The sequence below is a fragment of the Bradysia coprophila genome, assembly GCF_014529535.1.
Source record: "Bradysia coprophila strain Holo2 chromosome X unlocalized genomic scaffold, BU_Bcop_v1 contig_128, whole genome shotgun sequence".
NCBI classification, from domain to species: Eukaryota; Metazoa; Arthropoda; class Insecta; order Diptera; family Sciaridae; genus Bradysia; species Bradysia coprophila.
In genome coordinates, this window is record NW_023503295.1 from 3,785,459 (window position 1) to 3,798,185 (window position 12,727).

A 12,727-nucleotide genomic window follows, 5' to 3' on the forward strand; every position below is an offset into this window, starting at 1 on the left:
AGAAATTATATTTCGTTTGGGCGCAAGATGCAAAGATCGAAACTGTTAGGAAGTGGTGAGAATTCCAAACTTTTTTTTTTAAATTTTATGTCGGAAAGTGTTCGAAGTGAGAGATCGCGTCGTGATGCACTTCTTTAATTTATTGAGTTGAATGCATCAAGTCCCACACGATTCAGTCCATTTTGTCCATTTCGAAATTGTGATGTGGTCTTGGTAACACCCATATTTTCCTCTGTGTTTTTTCTTAAAAAAAAAACGATTTCCACCTGAAACCTCAATTTAATTTTACGTTTTTTTTTTTCACATTCCATACAGTTACACATACAAAGGTGATTGAATTCGGAAAATTCAATTAAAAAACATTTCCGCTACACATCACAGACGAAAATCTAAGAGATTTTTTTTTGTTATGTAGTTATTCACCTCTGGAAAGTGTAGCGTAGTAGCGTTTTCCAAACAAAATCAAAACTCTATGCAAAAAAATAAATACTCAATCAATATGCCGTGTTACCATTATACCTGGTAACACTTAAACATAATTGTCATAAAATTTAGGTACGACCAAATTTCGGCAATTGCCTAATTTCAATTGACGCATTTTATAACAGAAGTCGTTGTTGCCTAAATTTCGATTTCTTGAAAATCTATAGAGGGATTTTTTTGAAAATGGACCGGGCTCCGTCGGAGCTATTTTTTTGCGACGGTTTGTTCATATGCCCAGATAGCCCTTGGTCCCAATAGTCCAAAACCGCAGTCGTTTAATTTTCATGTTTGCGTCTTGGCTGGTGGTGAAGGTATAAAAGTCGAAAATGGGTGTTTTTTATACGTGATTTACTGCCGCTGCAGACGATGGACACACATGTGTGGCGGCTCGTTGGATAGGTACTGTCCAGGAGACCCGGGGCAAAGACAGATATCAAATGTGTACTCAAGCACTATTCAAAAATAACAAAAAGTATGTATCAGTCAAAGGCCGGAAATTTTGATGAGCTTTATTAGGTGATATTTTGTACCTGGTGACTGTTGTTGTACAGATCAGTGGTTGCCCTGATAGAGGCTTAACCCAGCTCTACAATTATACCTCGATTGCCATAGAAGTGAAAGGTTTCAGGATACTTTTTTCGATATAAAGCAAATGTCTTCCTTCACTCGAAAGCAAAATATTGATTTTAGAAAAATACACGAATTATGCTGTTTTTGATGTCTGCATCCAATGATCTAACCATAAACATTCTCCAGGTGCGAGATATCACCTTTTGAAGTTCATCAAAATTTACGGCTTTTGACTGACACAATATTTTTGTTATTTTCGAACAATGGCACAGAACATGTAAGATATCTATGCTTGCCCCGGTTCTCCTGACCAGTACCTATCCAACGAGCCGCCACAATGTGTGTACATTGTCTGTAGCGGCAGTAAATCACGTATAAAAACACCCTTTTTTCGACTTTTGCACCTTCACCACCAGCCAAGACGCAAATATGAAAATTAAACGACAGCGGTTTTGGACTATTGGGGCCAAGGGCTATCTGGGAATATGAACAAACCGCCGCGAAAAAATAGCTCCGACGGAGCCTGGTCCACTTTCAAAAAAATCCCTCATAAAAAAGGGTCGCTCAGTTTGAACGACATTCGAACAGGGCTGGTACAAAAATCCGAAAATGTGCTAGGGCAGCAACAATAAAATTTGCTCTAAGTTTCACCCCTTTATGCGTCATTCATTCTCTTGGGAACAGTCATTCGTTACTCATTTGTCGTAGAATGAATTTTCCCATGTGTAGAATGAATGACGCATTTATATACTCATGTGATGATTTACCACACAGAATCTATCACAGAAAATAGTTTTTTTTTTCTTTGAAACAAGTTGCCATTGAGTGTATGGGGCATATAAAGAAAAAGCGTCTCAAAAGCTTTGTGAATAAAGCGTTCTCCGGCAATGAATAAAAAACCAATCTTTTTCGAAATGCAAAGGAAATCTTTTGCCTAAATTTAGATGGAGATATTTCGTTTTTGCCTTGTGAACCGCTGTCGAAATAAAGCAATTGAAACACATTTTTCAAAATGACTTATATACTCATAGCGGTACGCATATTAGGAGGGCGTCGATTCTCATGAATTTTGTAACTTGACAGTTGTCACCTTAAAAGTTACGAATCGTTTATGGACCACTTTTAGCATAGAGTGTTCCAGTTCGAATTTCGAACAGCTTTAAACAGCTGCTAAAAACAAAACAACAACGGACAGAGCGCAATATTTTCTTCAAGTAATTGACAGCTGAGTACCCACGGCATCCTATTTTTTTTTTAAACTTTCGAAATTCGAACTGGAACACACTCTATTAAGGTGACAACTGTCAAGTTACGAATTCTTAAATTCACGAGAATTGATACCCAGATATTCGATTTGTTGTTTTTTTGTACGAAAATTATTCCAGCTAATTATATTTTGTTCGTTCAAAAATAAGCCAAAAAACATTCAATTTTTCGATTTAAAATTCTTAAACATACAATCGTATATCGGTGTTTAAATGATGAATCCAAAATGAACAATTTGTGTAAGCATTCTGATTTCATCCCAGGTGCATTTATGTATATTATTATCATCGAACGAAAAATACATCATATTTGTGTGCTGTTCATTTTTCAACATCAAAAAGTACACTTACCTCTAAAAATTGCATTACTGTTGTATCCACAATCATCAATGGACGTTGAATGAGATGAATAACTCCGTTTCTGACTGGTATATTCGCTCGAACAATTTCTGCCATCACAACGCCGGTGGAATGTTTTGAGTCACCAACAACTGTGTTCGATTTTACATAAGCTGTAAAAAAAAAGGAAAATTTAAATCGAATTAGGTGTGAATTAGTGTATTGGTTATATATGGCGTTTTCGGGTATACACACCGTACAGATGTATGTGTAAAAAGGATTATATTGGATTTTTCATGTTTCCGGCACATTTTAGTGTGGCAGAAATTTAATTTTACAATTAGCATCATTCAATTTCAAATAAGCATTAAGAACGATCATTGAGACTGTCGTTCGGTGTAGAGGTTGTCGTCACATGTGTAAATCGTTAAGGGTTTTTTACAGCTCAGAAGAGTTAATTGAATCCTATAAATTAAGAGCAAAAAACTTTGACTTCTTTTTTCTGAAATTAGAGAGCTAAAGCTATTTGTAATTGATTTTCAGAGCAGATGTGGTGACGAACTCAAGAACTTTATTTAACTTAAGTCGCGAAAAATGTCGGGACAGTTAAAAAATTGGGTAATCTTTAGGCAAAAGAGATGATATCAAACAAAAGCCTCTTAGAAGTGAAAAAGTGACGCACGTCCAGTACTTACAAAAGTATTGATATCAGAAAGGATGACTCTCAAAGCTCCGATGCGCAAATTATAAGCAATTGTTTAATCTTTAAAAAAAATCGCACCACAAATGGCACACAAACTTGCGTTACTCTTTGAGTTGTAAACGAGTTCCCTAACTACTGCAACTCGATTCTTTGAGTTTGTCAGGCCCGGACTGGCTCAAAAAAGCCCTTCGGTGAAAAAGTCAAAAGGCCCTTCCGTTCAGGCGACTTTTTTCAATTAGGCCCTCGATTCTTATGATTGAAAATTTTGTGTAATTTCCACAGTGTAAGTGAATCACACAGTTCCGCCACATCACACGAACAATTGGGACATTTGCCTAGGGCGCAGCGATTTGGCGGTGCAAAATTTTAAAAGAAAAAAAAAAGATTGTGGAAATAGCTCAAAGAAACATTTTCGAGGGGAATTTAAAAAGTTTTTTTATTTTTAAAAGCGAAAAAAAGGCTGTAATTTAAAAATGTACAACCAACGAAAAATTTATTTTAAAAATTTCGCTTTGTCTTATTTTTCTTTGAATTCCAATCGAAATTTTCCTACTGAGACCTTTCTCTCAATTTTTTCTTCGATTTCCAATCGACATTTTTCTACTGAGGCATTTCTGGAAAACAAACAGAAAGGCCTCAGTGGAAAAATTTCGATTGTAAATCGAAGAAAAAATTAACAGAAAGGCCTCAGTAGGAAATCGGAGAAAAAATTGATGGAAATGCCTCAGTAGGAAAATTTTGATTGGAAATCGAAGAAAGAATTAACGGAAAGGCCTCAGTAAAAAAATTTCGATAGGAAATTAAAGATTTTGTCTATGTTCGCTAAAATGGACTTCATTTGTTTGAACAATAAATGGCTGAAATTCAAAAAAGGCCTCGTCGGGACTTCGCCCGACTAAGGCAAAAGGCCCTTCGGGAATCGCCCGAACGCCCAGTATGGCCAGTCCGGGCCTGGAGTTTGTATAAATGTGAAGCCATTGGTTTTGATTTTTTCCCCATTCACTTGGCGAATTCTATATACCAATCGACAAAATGGTGTATACCGATGTACCATTTTGAGAGAATCATGTCCGGAGCGTTAGCGGAGGACTTGACGCAGTCTGACTTCCAAAAAAAGAACGAAGAAATTTTTTTGAGACGCGGCAACTATATATAGGCGAGAATTTAAGTTTCTTTCCTTTGGCCTGTATCACCACAAATCCTATTCTATCTTATTCGCGCTTCAAATACGAGCAAAACGAGCTATCACTCGACTATGTAGCTTTAAAATTACCGGAGATACATCGTTTTGAAATTGGCACTTTTCATAGAAAATGCACCAAATTGACTTTTCCCAAACAATCAAAATCTTTCAATTTACTCTGTATGTTTCTATCTATCTATCTATCGACGGTCGATCTCGGAAACTAGTCAGCCAATCTCCATGAAATTTTGCAGAAACCTCAGGGTGGGCATAAAAATGAAAATGTGATACGCAATTACCCCAGGAAAAACCAGAATTTTGTTTTATTGGCCTCGAAGTGGTTTCTGAGTGTGGTTTTCGAGGGTCGGGAACGTGTGTTCGGCTGTAGCTTAGCTGTATTGGAACCTACAGAGGCGTCCGACCCATCAAATGAAAGGTATTCGTAACACAATTCGAACAAAAACATAATTTAAAAAATCGGGGCAGATTCGCTTGAGCTGGAGTGATTAGAGTGACCAAATTTTGAGCTACTCGAGCGTAGGATGAAAGGACTAATATTTTTTGGGTTATGAGAGATAGAGAGTTACTTTCTTCGGCAAAGTCTCAGAGTTTTACGAGTAGAACAGAGGGGCATATGCAAAAAATGTCGAAAGTTGGAAATAAGTGGGTCAATTATGTTTTTAGAGGTATTTCTTGAATGGTGGCAGATAGAGGGTTACTTTCTTCGGCAAAGTCTCAGAGTTTTACGAGTAGAAAAGAAGGGCATTTGTGATAAATGTCGAAAGTTGGAAATGGGTGGGTCAATTGGGGTTTTAGAGATATTTCTTGAATGCTGGCAGATAGAGAATTACTTTCTTCGTCAAATTTTCAAATTTCGTCAAATTTCGAATTTCGTCAAATTTTCAAATTTCGTCAAATTTCGAATTTCGTCAGATTTTCGATTTTCGTCAAATTTCGTCAAATTTTCGAATTTCGTCAAATTTTCGAATTTCGTCAAATTTTCGAATTTCGTCAAATTTTCGAATTTCGTCAAATTTTCGAATTTCGTCAGATTTTTTTGGTAAAATTTTGGTAAAAATTATTTGGCAGATGATGAGAAAAACTAAGCCAGCTTGTTTGAACTAAAATTGGGTGTAAAATTTAATTTTTGCGTAACGAAGCTGAAAGCGTCAACTCTAGCGATATCATTCATTTTAGAAATTGTATTTCAAAGACTGCGTCACACTTTTCTCGAAGAGATTTTTGTTGGGATTTAGTTTTTATCAAGTTGATTTTACGTATCATCACTGTATGGGGTAGCGTTTAAATTAATTATATGCTCTACCATACCATACCATCTCGATGCGATGGTTTTCCTTCGCCGATATTCGCAATTTCAATAAGGCTTTCTTAATTTAACTTGAATTAAATTAATTTACTTTATCCAAAAAAATGATCTAACCCAGCCGAAATTAAAATTCAAAATAAATAAAGTGATTCGAACTGAACCGATTATAGCGTCTGTATAACATGGTTCACAATAGAATTGCCAATATCAATAAATGAAAATAGGATGCCGCCTCATCGACCGATAAGTTTACCGATTCAATAGGAAACCGATTCCTCCGCATGAGAAAATCATCAATCACCGGTATTGTTCAAACAGAAACGTCGGTACAATATTAACGTTAATTTACTTACTTTTCCGATTTTTTCCCTCGCCTTGTGTAAAGAAACTTATTGTCACTTTGATATTGTCATCAAAAGCTAATGTTTCAAATGGTTCTTCGTTCGGTGCAGAAGCGATAAAAACAACTTGATCGGATATTACGTGACCATCAATAACTTTCTTATCAATCATATCTGGCCGGGGATGTGGCTATAAAACGGGAGAAAAAAAAATCATGAAAACATTAAAAACATGGAAAATGGTCGTCAGAGAGCTACATACACCATTCGACGACCGAAAAGAAAACGAAATAGGATGAAAAAAAAAGAAAAAAAAACGAGAACTTACTTTAAAACCGTCTTCGACTGGAATGAAAAATGTATGCCAACCGTTTGCTTGGAACACCGGCTCCTTTTTATTGGAAATAACTTTTTGACGGTACGACCTGTATTTAAGAAAATAATTGCATTTTAGCGGTTACAGGTTTGAATTCGAACAAAATTGATTTCTCGTTTGGTTTTTTATTACTAACCTAATTCGATGGCCGCCAATATCCAAGCTGTCAGCATGGGTAAGGAATTGGAATGCATCTGGATTGAACACGTCAAGTGATGATGACTGAGTGATGGTCAATGGTGTGAGCACTTCATCAATAACGTGCAATATCTGCAAATAAATAATCAATTTTGTAATAAACGGTTAAGAGGAATGCAATACGAAAGAAGTAGTGTAATGTCGATATATTATGGATTCTCGTACCGCGCGAGATTTCTACACCAGAGGAGGAATTTCACGCCGACACTTGATTTAGAATGTTTTTCCGAAATATAAAAGTAGTCTGTGTGATTCTGCTGTTCAAGGATTTGAATTTTGCGCCTTATAGGTGCGAGCTCTCACCTTAGAATTTTTTACGAACTGTTGCAAAATGTACTCTAGTGAAGTTGTAGATTTCGAGGGCTTAAGGACTGATATCTATTACTTAAGCTTGTGTCAACGTATCCATGAAAAGCTACCTTTACATAATAAGCTCTGCCTAAGAAAATACTTCATGCAAATATTTAGGCTTCTTCTATCTAAATCTATGGTAAAAGTGTTATTCGCATATTCATATTGTGAGGGATTCTTTTGAATTTCGACTGACCGAAATCGGCGCTATTTTTTCCTGGACTTTTTTATATACGCCTAGTTAGGCCTTGGTGCCTAGGCCCCAAAACCAGTCTAAGATATTTTTGATCTTCCATACCTGGCTGGTTGTAAGTGGCCAAAAGTCGAAAAATGGGGTTTCGTAGTCCGGATTTCATTTCCGTAAGGTGGCGAGGACAGGGGTGTGTATGGGCTCGTTGGAAAGCTGAGGTCAAGTACTCCTGGGGCAAATATTAACTTCATAAAATTTGATGATAATCGGCCGAAAATATGACTTCCGGAAAATTTCTCAGAATCGATGGAACCTCCGTGAACTTTGATGAGAGCCGTGACCTCACTAATGCAATTATTTGATTAAATTATTACTTAATATGAATGTGGAGGACCTCAGCTTCACACCGATACCCATATATAGTAGTTTGGCACGTGAATACGTAACAGATGATAACTGTGTGTTCCAGCCCGCCAAACTACTACATATTGGTATCGCTGTAAAGCTGAGGTCCTCCACATTCATAATAAATAATAATTTAATCAAATAATTGTATTAGTGATGTCACAGCGCTCGTTAAAGTTCACCGAGATTCCATCGATTCTGAGAAATTTTCCGGAAGTCATATTTTCGGCCGATTATCATCAAATTTTATGAAGGTAATATTTGCCCCAGGAGTATTTCACCTCAGCTTTCCAACAAACCCATACACACCCCTGTCCTCGCCACCTTACGGAAATGAAATCCGGACTACGAAACCCCATTTTTCGACTTTTGGCCACTTACAACCAGCCAGGTATGGAAGATCAAAAATATCTTAGACTGGTTTTGGGGCCTAGGTACCAAGGCCTAACTAAACATAAATAAAAAAGTCCCGGAAAAACTAGCGCCGACTTCGGTCAGTCGAAATTCAAAAGAATCCCTCTGTGTGAACAGCCACCTTATAATACTTTGGCTATTGTGTGAATATGAATAGTATTTTTTTGCTATTCTGACATTCTGAAGAAAATACTATTTGTATGCTTGCTAAGAGGACCGAAAGTAAAGCTGTCATTTCGCGCGGCTGACATTTCTTTACTTTCGGTCCTCTTAGCAAGCATACAAAACTTAATACGTAACTCTTTCGGCCTACTCAATCGATACGTAAATAACTATTTCATGCTTCATACGAGAGCCGAGAGTAGAAATGTCAATTTTGAGGGGCGAAAGTTTTGACATTTCTTCACTTTCGGCTCTCTCAGTTTTCATGAAAAACTTAATACGTCAAGCGAAAAGGAAATGTCCTTGTGACGTAAATAACTATTTTTCTCCCGTCAATAGGCCATGAGAAAATCGCGTTTGCTTGCTCGAATGACATTGCTAGTAAGAAAAGTGCAGAACTTTCTCACCCATGGGGAGAAAATAGAGTTTGTTTAGAGGAGAAAATGGCAAAACACAACATGCGCTCTGGTCGCAAACATATCTCCTCTCAGTAAACAAATAGCTATTTCTCAATTTCGAAAAAACCGCTCAGAATTTTTTTAAGTCTAAACAACAACACAAATTTTCCAGCCCCAAAGTGCAATAATTGACTATGTATTAACAGCCATAAGATAAAGCCAAGGATGAAGAAAATACTTTTTTTTAAGAATTGCTTAAAATTTGTTTGGTCGCTTTCTGAAACGGGGAATGAGTTATTTTCGGGCCACATTCAATCGACGATACAATGAAAAGTTAATTTCAATTTCAATTTAGCAAAATATTTTGTATCCCGCATGAACTATCACAATGGAGATGAGTAAATATTCATTTAGTCTTTTAAGTGGCAAACTTAGCCAAATTAATTAAAGCAACAGCTTAAATGAGTTCGTTCGTTCACTGCATATTATGTTATTCAGAAATATCTATATGGGATTAGTTAACAGATGGTAAAACATTGGAGACTTATACATGTTACGGAACATTTATTATCCTCGAAAACCAAACTCTCTTAAACCCACCCCGCTTTTGTATATACACATAGATACATTTGTGCCAATTTACTATCACCAACTACAACACTACATGGCAGATACTACAGTTCATTTCAATTTCCTTGTAAATGGTCAATTGGAAGTTTGTATTTTAACCAAATAGATTTATGTATTCCCAGTGTATTTAGTTGAAACTCAGCTCCAAATTTCTATTGTTTCATGTTTTGGACGAGATATAGTTGTGGTTGCAATACGATACATAGCTTGGCATTCGGATACCATACATCCACCTCCCGACAACACAACACAATACAGATCCAACATATGTATATAAAACAAAACACTTTAACTCCCCCTGTTCGTTCATCATTCAAATCAAATTAAATGTTTTTCGTATTTATCGGATTGGAATGTGTCTTTTAATTGTTTTTGCTTAGTGCATAGAGAAATATAGGCCGAAATGATTTTTGGGGGGGGGGGGTATGGGGAAGAGAAAGAGAGAGAGAGATAGAGATAGCGGTTGGTTTGTAATTGGTGGAACGCTTATCGTTAATGGTTCGAAATCGTTTTTCGAGTAGATCGATTTGTTATTACCTGTTTTTTACCCATACTGTTTTGCATCTGCACATTTGATCGAGACCGGATGACCAAGGCATTATTCACCCAGATGTAGTCTTGATTGTTTTTTCTTCGTTTTGTAATATACAATGGAGGATTTCCATCAAAGTCGGATATAATTGATTTTCCGAGTTGATCTAGTGTGACTGCTGTGGTTGCTGCAATAATTAAAATTTTTTTTGTTAATTAAAAGTTTATGAAGTTTGCTGCCGAACCGAACGACTGAATTTCTTTCTACAACTCTTCTAAGCGATTGAATTTTTCCGTCAATCAGAGCTGCTACATCGTTATTCCTGGAATCGAAAACTTTGCAAGAAAACGTAGCGTAAAAAGTACATTTCAACGCTTCATTGTATGAAAATGACGCTACGTTAGAAAGACCTCCGCACTTTCCATTTTGAATTTCGACCGCACTTACGGCGTGAATTATACCTAGAGATGAAATTTCGAACAAACTTACGTAAAACATGAAATACGAAAATTTTGGTAGTATGTGTCTGTCGTCCTAATTAAGTGGACAAAACGAACAATCAAAAGAATACGTATTTGTGTAACATTCCACGTAAAATCATACGAAATGTGTACAAACACATTTTATCGTACGACATACGGGTCTAGGTATAATTTGTCTAAGTTTGCCACTTACAGGCCACTAGTTAGAAAGTTGGGGATGAGCTGAATTTTCATTTCAACTATGATTCGCTAGACTTGATCGTGAGCTAATTGGTATAGTCTTGAGCATTGTATCAAGTAGGACTGTCGCCTGATAAGAAATAAGATTTTTGAACTGCATGTAATGTAAAACGTCGAAAGAAGTTTTTAGCCCCGTACGAAGTACAAAGGGGCTTATAGGATTACGATGCCGTGTGTAATTGATGGAATTCGAAGCAGACGGTAAGGGCAAAGTGTTTGCCTATGTTCATAGATGACGAATCTGTAATAAAAATTTTGTCTGTCCGTCTGTCACGTCAATATCTTGAGTAAATCAAATCCGATTTCAAATTTTTTTTTCCTTAAAGATAGTCGAAATAGTGAGGCTAAGTTCGAAGATGGGCATATTCGGGTCGGCCCTTCGTGAGTTAGGGCCACCTAAGTGATTTAAGGTCTTTTGGTGATATTTATGGCAAAATAAACGATGGAAATGTAAATGACACGGCAAATGATAGGTATTGTCAATACCAATCCAGGAAAAAAAAGTTTTTTAAAATCGGCTGAGTGGACCGTGAGTTAGGGCCTTAGAAGTGAAATGCTACTAGGGCCCTATGTGTATTTTACATAGAACTCGAGTAAATTTCATTCGTTTTTCGTAATTTTTGTTTGATTTGGAAGGTAATCGAATGCCGAATAGAATGTTGTTGAAAAAAAAATTAAATTTGGGTCCTTGGCCTAAGGCCGCTACTAGGGCCCTATGTGTATTTCACATATAACTCGAGTATATTTCATCCGTTTTTCGTAATTTTTGTTTCATTTGGAAGGTAATCAAAGGCCGAATAGAATGTTGTTGAAAAAAAATTAAATTTGGGTCCTTGGACTAAGGCCACTACTAGGGCCCTATGTGTATTTTACATATAACTCGAGCAAATTTCATCCGTTTTTCGTAATTTTTGTTTCATTTGGAAGGTAATCGAATGCCGAATAGAATGTAGTTGAAAAAAAAATTAAATTTGGGTCCTCGGACTGAGGCCGATACTAGGGCCCTATGTGTATTTTACATATAACTCGAGCAAATTTCATCCGTTTTTCGTAATTTTTGTTTCATTTGGGAGGTAATCAAAGGCCGAATAGAATGTTGTTGAAAAAAAATTAAATTTGGGTCCTCGGACTGAGGCCGATACTAGGCCCTTCAAAAAAATAAAATTTTAGGGCGATTTGAAATTTTTGTTTCATTTGAAAGGAACGTCGTATTTGAAAGGGGCTTCGTAATTGCGCTATGCACAATTTCTAAGATGTACACATTCCATAATAATTTTACTTTAACTACATTAACCGGCGCAATAGGCTTACGGTCAAAGTAGGGTGACAGACGCACTAGGGTCACGTACGCAATAGATATACGGGTTTGTACGGGGCTCAGTCGCAGCAAACGCTCCGACTGTTCTGATGGCTCGTTTATTTTCTCTCAGATCGAAACAGTGGTCGATACGAACGTTTCCCATAGATTGAGAAATTCAAAAATCGCCATTTTTGTGACTCCCCTCACCCTGTCCAAAGTATATGAGCACTGAAGGTAATTCAAATGCGGAGTTATGCACGGATCCATACTTTCACGGGAATTTAGTTGCGTTATGTTGCATGCACGAATGTTGAATTCGTTTGAACATTGGAGCACTTTTCTTTGAATAGGTAGATCAACTGAAACAAAATGTTTGACTTGTGTCAAACTTGTCTATGTCTCATTGTCTTCAATCGAAAATCTCTATCGATCTCGACAAATTACGGTCAAAGACGAGGTTGCACATAACTTTGCCGCAATTAAGTAGATAATAACCACTACGTCAACATAATAGCAAAGAAAAATCGAATCATTTTCTTCTTCATAATGTTATGGATCTCAATAAATTGGCGTCAGCCATTCTATCTGTTAGTGCTTTCGTTATGGATTGTCTTATATAAAATGGATGAGTATGTTGTTGATGTGATTGAACGCGTTACAGTCACATATATTGCGGAGGAAAAAGATATAACAGAGATAACGACGACAACAACAACAATTCCGTACGTAACAACCTAAAACGCATATATATAAAACCGAAAAAGAAAAACAATCAAGGATCATTATTTATCGAACATATCGATTTCTTCGTCGTTGTGATGATGTTGTTATATTGCAA

The 12,727-nt window shown here is 36.6% G+C and overlaps 1 protein-coding gene and 1 long non-coding RNA gene across 7 annotated transcripts in view; one reads left to right on the forward strand and one right to left on the reverse strand.

Annotated features, from left to right (window-relative positions):
• The window catches only part of LOC119067754 (fasciclin-1), a 236,392-nt gene that overhangs the window by 62,615 nt on the left and 161,050 nt on the right, over window positions 1–12,727 (reverse strand). For all 6 annotated transcript variants that reach the window (XM_037170886.1, XM_037170884.1, XM_037170883.1 and 3 more), the window contains exons 3-7: window positions 9,873–10,054; window positions 6,724–6,857; window positions 6,540–6,636; window positions 6,224–6,401; window positions 2,670–2,830 (exon numbers count right to left, since the gene is read on the reverse strand). In XM_037170886.1, the coding sequence (XP_037026781.1) occupies window positions 2,670–2,830; window positions 6,224–6,401; window positions 6,540–6,636; window positions 6,724–6,857; window positions 9,873–10,054 (752 nt within the window). The remainder of the gene's footprint in view (window positions 1–2,669; window positions 2,831–6,223; window positions 6,402–6,539; window positions 6,637–6,723; window positions 6,858–9,872; window positions 10,055–12,727) is intronic.
• Window positions 4,085–12,134, forward strand: LOC119067755. Its single transcript, XR_005086024.1, has 3 exons — window positions 4,085–4,316; window positions 10,933–10,937; window positions 12,124–12,134. It is a non-coding gene; the product is annotated as an uncharacterized LOC119067755 (long non-coding RNA).